At 41.7% G+C, this 9,660-nt stretch overlaps 1 protein-coding gene across 1 annotated transcript in view; it reads left to right on the top strand.

The window, feature by feature from the left end:
- Positions 1-3,946: 3,946 nt before the first annotated feature.
- LOC126286829 (uncharacterized) overlaps positions 3,947-9,660 on the top strand; it is a 159,781-nt gene continuing 154,067 nt past the window's right edge. Inside the window, exon 1 of the mRNA XM_049984886.1 lies at positions 3,947-4,135. Coding sequence (XP_049840843.1) covers positions 3,947-4,135 — 189 coding nt within the window. The remainder of the gene's footprint in view (positions 4,136-9,660) is intronic.

Below are 9,660 nucleotides of genomic sequence, written 5' to 3'. Positions count from 1 at the left end.
TTTCGTCGACTAAAGCTATGCACATACCAGTCTTCCCGATAAGCGTCCGCCCAGAACCAAGGATTTTTACAGCCTACTATTGCCCCGTGTTCCTCGTAGTGTGATGTAGACCAAATATCCCCACTTCCAGTGGCCCTTAGTGTGTAATATCATCCACCAGCTCTTCATCACTACAGATACCCGGCAATTTGGTATCACATAGTCAACAGGATATCTGCCACAAAACAACGACTGCACAATGTTAGTTTCCCTGCTTTGTCTCCTTTGCCAGCAACTCGACACTGATGACCACCGTCTGACCTGTAACTCATCGCACGACGTCTGGCAATTCTTGTAGCAAATCACTGCCTATTATCTCCGAGTGCCACCAAACATGATTTTCCCACCGCCAAATATCATGCCACTACGTGGGTCAAGGGGGAGGGGAGGAAGGGGGAGGAGGCGGGGGTGGGTGTAGGCGGCCGGTTACCTATTCCGTGAGAGACCTAAATCCTGCCTCGACCTCTGGACCTACTTAGGAACACTAAGTGCCAAATATCTTTGAGGAGTGTTTATTAGACCTCCACTAAGTAGGGGTTGGGGAGGGGGGTGGATGCCTGGACTTGAGGGCACCCATCCCTCCGCCGGCGCTGTCTAAGTTTAACGGCCTATGATCAATTCTACCTCCCGACTTCCACGGATGATAGAGCGCGCTGTGAATGTGGGGATTATATATTTTCTCTCTTCCGTTGCCTAGTATTTATTTTTCTATGTGGATGACATACGTTCCATACAATTTCTAATAACACTGAAAATTATAACAAAAAATGAAAATAAATAAACAACATCAAACCTTCCACTTCTGTTGATTCCTTCTGTACTCCACAGATTCGGCGGCGGTGAGGAGTCAGGCCACGTGATTCGACCACTGACCACTCCTAGTACAAAAAAAAGAAAGAAAAGGATCGCTAACGTACATCTGTGTGGTAGCGCTTGACCCAGGGGTAAGCCGGTTCGAATCCTGGTGGGGAAAGAAAATTTCCACTGGCAGTATTTTGACGGCAAGGGAGGGGGGGGTGCGGAGAGGTGGTGACATGATGCTTTCTGATCGCTATACGTTTCGCCAGTGTCCTCGTTTAAATAACAGCCCGCAACGTCTCGTGAAGTGTGGGAATGTGGCACAGTTGATGGCAATCCTTACGTCGGATGCGAACGTTAAGGTTGGAGGTCCCCTTGGTGCTATTAGGGAGGAGTACGCTATTTGCTGACACCGTGTTTCACCCTCTTCGTTCACAGTCATACAACACAAACATTACGCTACACTCCACACACAGATTTATTACATACATGTAGTATTACAAATACTATAGTGGAGCTTGTTGCAAATAAATAAATATAAAGCCTATGCCTGTATCATGCCCAGCCACTTGTCCCAAGATTAGATATTACAATTATATTCCCTTGCCCAGTTACTAAGGGTTCATTCATTTATGTCGGTGGGTAGCTCATATGTTGATGTTTACCATAATAAACCTGAACGTTATAGCAATCCCTATTAATTATTATTTCAGTAAGACCTTTCCATTGGTGGAACATTACCATTTCCTTTAAATTTCTTTGCATGATCATATGAGGACATCCCTTCTCTGTAGGTAGCCAGAGATCGGGCTGTAGCATCTAGCAGTATGCTAAACAGCACAACTTATACCCAAAAAATCCTAACACTTTTTATGAAATTCGGTTCTGGATCTAAATAAAGTAGTGGAAATCAGTTTAACGGCAGGGTTCCGAAGAAATTAATATACAACGTCTGAAGCACACATGTATTGCTTTATTATGAAAGTAGTATATAAATAAAATACATAAACAATCATGACGTAATCACATACTTTCTTCCAGAACACGAGTAACAGAATAAGGTGTTTGCGTTTCTTGGACGGAAATTACTATAAAGACACCACTGTTCTGTTTTGTAATTGCATTGTCAGTACCTTGCCCACTTCGTCCAACCTCCGCTCCTTCAAATTATCTCACAAATTCTCTTCAACATTGATTTTGTTAGAGTTTGTAGTTCTTGCAGGGAAATTACCGCTCACTCTTCTCGTATCGCTCTTTTGAGCTCACATACGGCCTCAAGTTGCCTTTCATTACGATAAACGCGGTTTGGAAGCATTCCCAGAGATTTTCCACGGGGTTCAAATCCATTCTACATGTAGGCCAAGGAAAGACATCTTTTTCGTAGCATAAACATGCACAGATGCACTACCTTTCTAAAAGATTAGAGTTTTGTCCAAACGTCCTCCCACATTCTAATCCATTATGTCTCTAGCACCTCAGTGTACATGTTAGAGTTCAATTTAGTGTTCACTCAAGCAAAGTGTGATCTGTCACTGGAGCAGAAGGCTGCCAAAATCACAACTCTTCCACCACCAAAATTCCTGCTCATTCTTACCTGCTGCTCTGTTATCAGCTCATGCTAATTATTTTGAAATGCGTTCGGACAGTCTCATAACTTTATCCCATTCTTGTGTCAACGACTTATGAAGGGCTTGTTTCAATAGTGGTACAAGTCCATTTTTGTTCATTCTGAGATACAGAGTCCTAAAGTTAAATGAGCGATGAAAAATCTGCAGTTGAGATACCAGAAATATTCAGGTATATATACGTGAAAAATTAGATATACTTGAATATTTCTGGTATCTCAACTGCAGATTTTTCAGCGCTCCTTTAACTTTAGGACTCTGTATGTCAGAATGAACAAAAATGGACTTGTACCGCTATTGAAATAAGCCCTTCATATGTTATAGAGTAGATTTCTGCAGTCTTTTCTTGAATGTAAGACGTTTGTCATTGGAGAAAATTTTCGTTCTCATCTGGCAGTTACTGGCCTCTGTAAATCAGTAACAAGAAGAATAATAGTTTACCAACCTTGTTTTACGCAAAAGTAGCAGTATCGATGCCTCAGATAATTTTCTACTTTGTCCATATTTTCCATTCGTTGTATGTTCTTCGCCCAATCTAACGAAATTATTAATGACTGTACTTGAACGGATGAATTCCTTGGCTATTTGAGGATTAGAGAATGTCGTTTCCAGCTGAATCTTTGATGTCCTGTTATATTCTGTACTACTAACATCAAATGAGATACTATTTGGCTGCATTTGTCGGTATACTGTATCTCATTCAAAGCACAGCTATTCCAGCCGACATTGTTAAATTTCTTAATTCCATGCCTTTATACTGATATCCACTATTATACATAAGTAGACTGATCAGCGAGGCGAATCCTTATCAAGTGCTTTTCCATTCGGTTCCAGCTAACATTTTTGAACAAATATTAGATGTACTTTGTCGTTTACAACACAAACTGGATCACTATATAAGATACTGAGATCGTTTAGTGGATAACTGGGGTCCAAATCACCAACGAGCCACTCATATTTAGGTTTTCCGTAGTTTGTCTGCCTCAAGGAAATTTTACTATTATTGCTTTAATATGGCTTCGGTAGCTCACACACCTTCTCTCTCTTGCATCCTACTCAAGTCCTCCCTAACTCACATCCTAGTTTATCTCTAATGACATACTTGTAGACTTTTCAGTTTTACTATTCTCCTATTTTTCTCGTGCTTAATTTTGTCGTTCCACTTCAGAGTATCCCAAACCAGAAATTAATTACAGCAATTTTAATGTTCTCGAGTATCGTAATTCATCTCAGTGTGAAGTATAAATATCGCAGTGCTTCTCTCCGGTAACAAGATTACATGTTGACATAAGAAAGCTTGCGCTATATTGGAACAAAATTAAATCATTCAGCTGGCGTTTCTAGCATAAATTTTTAAGCGCCTGCTTCCGGCACACGAGAAAAAGGAATTAATTATAAGTGCGTCGAGTGTCAGGCGCCGGGCGCCCGCAGAGCCGGCCATCTGTCAGCGGAGCGCCGCAACTAATCAGGGGACTTAATTCGTAATGCCGCCGTTCATCAGCGCCGAGCCACTGGGTGACGTCACTAGCTGGACGGTGCCTCCGCCGCCGCCGCCGCCGCCGCCGCCGCCGCCGCCGCCTCCCTCACGCCCCGGTTCTCCATCACAGCAGGCCGCCGGAGGGATTACGTCCTTCGCCGCCGGACCGCCATTAATATTTGTCAATTACTGGAGTGTAATCCTTCCCCACTTCTCCCTTTGTCTTATGTTACCAGAGCCCCCCCCCCAACCCCCTTCCACAACCACCCCTCTCCAAAGAAATCTCTCAGTCCGGTAAGACATCGGCACGCAACGAGGCAGCTAACGTTGCTGTGCACTCAGATGGGATATCCAACGTCACCAGAGACAGTACCGTCGGCACATGTCATGAGCTGATTAACATAATCATACGCTCTCAGCGCTCTCCAACGGCAGTTGTCAGCATTATTTCGTTCGCAGAACCTACAGTTTGTCCACGGAAATGTACCCGGGTAGAATTCCTCCGTTAGCGCGATTAAAACACACGTTTCCTCCCTTGTCCATATACCAATCATATTCTTTTTTCTGTGGTCTGGATAAAGAAAGCTTCAATATCAGTGAACGTTTAATCACACAGAAATTATACTTGCCCATTTAGTAATGCCATCAATTTGTAAAAGCTCACCATACTGAAAAAAATCACTCGTGACAGAGAACGCACCTATATTTACACATCAAATATTACGTAAATTATTTCTATTAATTTCGTATAAAATTCCCACAACCATTTAGAAAACACGAAGGCGAAAGAAAATAAGCAGCACGAGAACCTTTTACCGATCTACGTAAACATATTCCGCAGATCCGCAACCAACTGTGCTATGCTAAAACTCAGGTTCTAGTGACCTCGTAATTTATGTTACGATCTTCTAAAGGCTTTAATCGTCGAAATGCTATTGCCATTTAACTGTAACAGATCCTAACAAGAACGACACGTTTCCATGAATCTTCAGTGGGTCGTTGCCTTGAAACGTCTTCCTCTAACAACAAGCACGTCATAACGTGAATATAACTGAACATGAAATTCTTCATCCACCGATATGACGTGTCCCATCATTATATTACAACAACCAGTAGAAGAAGCGATTCGTTCACGAGGCAATGTGCTGGTTCTTAGAAACGACACTTATTCGTACGGTTTAACGTATAACAATAAAAAAAACACTGAATATGTGCTCCTTTTGAACAGTACAAATACGGCTAGGAATGTACGGAGCGTTCTAGCTTCCTATTTGTTCTACTTTACGTGGTATCTTGCCGAAATATCGCAGTATTTAACTTTTCAAGTGATAGAATGGCTATTCAATGCGAAACAGCTGGAAGTGACGTCGCAAAACTCGTAGAGCGGCACGTCAACGTTAACTAATTCGCTCCGTGTGTCGATTGCTTTAGGGTGTTAGTTTTCCGTTGGCAGAGACAATATCTTAGTAACTACCAGATATGGAGGGTAGTTATCTTGTGGAGCTGGAGTGGTTCTGTATACCTACTGTGCAATGATAAGCCAGAACATTATGACCACCGACGTACTATCGATATAAACCCGTCCAGGCGATAGCAGTGTCACCTGGTGAGGAATGACTCCGAGCCAGACACACGTACGGTGCGTGTCGTATCAGAGAGCGTACTGTATCAGACACACGCACGCAGCATGTACTATCAGAGAGCTTAATATATATATGTAGACTGGAGGAGGCGCACGATCTATCTGAATTTGACCGAGTGGCAGATGTGATGGCCAGAAGGCTCGGCACGAATATTTCGGAAACTGGACGACTTGTCGGGTGTTCGAGCAGTGCTGTGGTGAGTATTTTCAACGCGTGCCGAAACCAAGGTGAAACCACGTCCAGACGTCGTGGGGCAGTCACCCCTCCTTACAGATGTCGGACGTCATAGGCTGGGCAGACTGGTGAAACAGGACAGGTGACAAATTGTGGTGGAACGAACATCATCCTGTGTCTCTACACACAGTGCACCGAACACTCGTAATGATGGACCTCCGCAGCCATGCATGTGACAATGTTAACACAGCAACATCGGCAACTACGACTGAAATGGGCACAAGCCCGTAGGCTCTGAACGTTGGCGCAGAGGCAGAGTGTTACATGGTTTGATGAATCCAGACTTCATGGTGCCGATTGAAGGGGGGCGGGGCATAAATCCGTCGTCTTCCAGAGGGACAGCTGCTTGACACCTGAACTCCGGGACAGAGACAAGCTGGCTGCTCTAGAGAACGTTCACGTGGGCATATATTGAAACGTCCCCTTAGAACAATTTATACACGACTGTGCTTAAACTGACACACAATAGTTTTTAGCGCAACGCAATCTGACTTCCAAGATTCCCTACTAAAGAATTGCCCTGATTAACATTAACCTATACGTTTCACAAATCACTTACCTCACAAAAATCTTCGCTACTCGAACTACTGCAATACAGCGAGCGCACTACTGCCAGCTAAATAAAAGATTCAAACTACTGAAGGCACTAACTACTGATAGGTATAGTTAGCAAATGAAAGATTTTAATAGAGAACAAACAATGTATTTACCTCACTAGTCATAATATATATAGCACTTCATGACATCCAGTCTTACAAATTTCAAAACTCCGCCATCTCTCTCCCCACGTCCACCACTGCTGGCGGCTCACCTCCAACTGCGCAACGCTACGCGCTGTTAGCATCCAGCTGCCGCTGCTCAACAATACAATGGCAGACAACAATGCAAACTAAACACAGACTGCGCACAGCACAGATTTTTCATACCGAGCGCTTAGCAGCGTTACCAATAAGAAAACCTAAACAGCCTACTTACATAGCCCCCATGCTCCCCACAAAAAAATTTTACAAATTGTTTTGGGCAGTGGCCAATAATGATTTGATAAAAAATTTTCATAATTACTATAACAAAGATATCAAATGCACACACTTATTGATACAATGTTGGTCAGAAGCTAAAATTCTCTCACAGTCCATAAAGACAGTCCTGATCGTTCATCATAGTAAAATTGCAGTGTTTTTTTCAAAGTCTGAGCAATAAAAGAAATTGCACTTGGAAGTACTGGATTTCTAAGCAGTCTTGAAGACGTAGTGTTGTACTTCCAACGAAAGACAGTGCTGACTCTTGACATGCAGACAGGTAATGGGCCACAGCAGAGTCAGTCGACGTTGAAGACTATCGGTAGGTAGGTCATCACAGAGCAGACCCACTGTAGTCCTGGTAGAGATTACTATTGGTGGGCCACCAGAGTTGCAGACCCACTGCAGTCCTTGTAGAAATAATGGTATTGGTGGGTCATCAAAGGTGTAGACCCACTGTAGTCCTTGTAGAGATGGCCAGCAGCCATCTGTTTGACTGTGCAGGCGCACACCATTGAAGAGTCTTGCGGATAATATAGCAAGTCCATAACCACCACTTGTGCGCTCACAAAAATTGTTTTTGAAATGTCCTTACAACCAGCAATGCTGTTATCCAGTCCCTTACTGAATTATTAACACATGTGCAAACACTATCAGTCCCTACTTCTCACATATTGTCCATATACTATGACCAACAGAAATGTGTGCAGTGAAATATAACTTACAAGTTACTTAATTTGATGAACTGGTGTCAATTACAATTTTATATCATAAGAATACAATAACAAAGGTACAAAATACATCTTTAAAGAACATAACAATACAGATAACATTTGCAGTAGTACAGGCTTTACAAAAGAATCGAAATAGCAAATACATCAGTGTTACAGGAATTGTGACAGGAGCACATACATAAACAATCAGAATAAATTTCGAAACATCAACTTCACACATGAGCATTAAAACAGAACAAATAAATAATGTCTTAACATCAAATGAAAGATTTTAATATAGAACAAACAATGTATTTACCTTCATAGTCATAATATATATATATATATCAGTTCATGACATCCAGTCTTACAAATTTCAAAACTCCGCCATCTCTCTCCCCACGTCCACCACTGCTGGCGACTCACCTCCAACTGCACAACGCTACGCGCTGTTAGCATCCAGCTGCCGCTGCTCAACACTACAATGGCAGACAACAATGCAAACTAAACACAGACTGCGCACAGCACAGCCAATGATTTTTCATACCGAGCGCTAAGCGGCGTTACCAATAAGAAAACCTAAACAGCCTACTTACAATATGAGTCCAGTGGAGGTCCTGCAAGACATCATAATAGCCAAGGAGTATCGCACACTGGTGGCAGATTACTTACACACCTTCGCTTTTATTTATATATTTATTTTTATTTATTTAATTATTTATTGTTCTGTGGAACCAAATTACGGAGAAGTCTCCATGGTTATGGACCGAGTCAATACAAGAAATGATAACACGATAGTAGAAACAGATAAAATGAAATATAAGAAACATATTCAGGGGACAAGTCGTAAGTTTAAATAAAGAAAATCAACAGTGTAACATTGGAATTTGCTTAATTTTTCAGCTCTTCCAGGAGCTCCTCGACAGAATAGAAGGAGTGTGCCATGAGGAAACTCTTCAGTTTAGACGTAACAGTGTTTGGGTTACTGCTAATATTGTTGAGTTCTTGTGGTAGCTTATTGAAAATGGATGCAGCAGAATACTGCACTACTTTCTGTACAAGAGTCAAGGAAGTGCATTCCACATGCAGATTTGATTTCTGCCTAGTATTAACTGAGTGAAAGCTCCTAACGCTTGGGAATATGGTAATATTGCTAACAACAAACGACATTAAAGAAAATATATACTGTGAGAGCAATGTCAGAATTCCCAGACTATTGAATAGGGGTCAACAAGAGGTTCTCGAACTTACACCACATATATCTCAAACAGCCCGTTATTGAGCCAAAAGTACCCATTTTGAATCCGAAGAATTACCCCAAAAAATAATACCATACGACATAAGCGTATGAAAATATGCGAAGTAGACTACTTTTCGTGTTGAACTGTCACTTATTTCAGATACTGTTCCAATGGTAAATAAGGCAGCATTTAGTTTCTGAACAAGATACTGAACATGGGCTTTCCACAACAGCTTACTATCTATCCGAACGCCTAGGAACTTGAACTGTTCCGTCTCGCTTATAATATGCCCATTCTGTCTGATCAAAATATCGGTTCTTGTTGAATTGTGAGTTAGGAACTGTAAAAACTGACTCTTACTGTGATTTAGCTTCAAATTATTTTCCACATGACACAAACGTATTTCATGAAATACATTATTTGATATTGTTTCAATATTACATACAAGATCCTTCACTACTAAGCTGGTGTCATCAGCAAACAGAAATATTTTTAAATCACCTGTAATACTAGAAGGCATATCATTTATATAAATAAGAGACAGCAGTGGCCCCAGCACCGACCCTTGGGGAACGCCCCACTTAACAGAGCCCCATTGAGACTGAGCATCACTACCACTCTCAATATTGCGGAGAATTACCTTCTGCTTTCTGTTCTTAAAGTAAGAGGCTAACCAGTTGTAAGCTACTCCCCTTACTTCATAATGGTCCAACTTCTGCAGTAATATTTTGTGGTCAACACAGTCAAAAGCCTTCGTTAAATCAAAGAGAACTCCTAGCGTTCGTAACCATTTATTTAATGCCCCCAAAAACTCACAGAGAAAAGAGAATATAGAATTTTCAGTTGCTAAACCATTTCTAAAACTAAACTG

The sequence above is a fragment of the Schistocerca gregaria genome, chromosome 1, assembly GCF_023897955.1.
Source record: "Schistocerca gregaria isolate iqSchGreg1 chromosome 1, iqSchGreg1.2, whole genome shotgun sequence".
NCBI lineage: Eukaryota > Metazoa > Arthropoda > Insecta > Orthoptera > Acrididae > Schistocerca > Schistocerca gregaria.
Note: the sequence above shows the minus strand (reverse complement) of the source record. Positions and strands in the feature narration are given on the sequence as shown.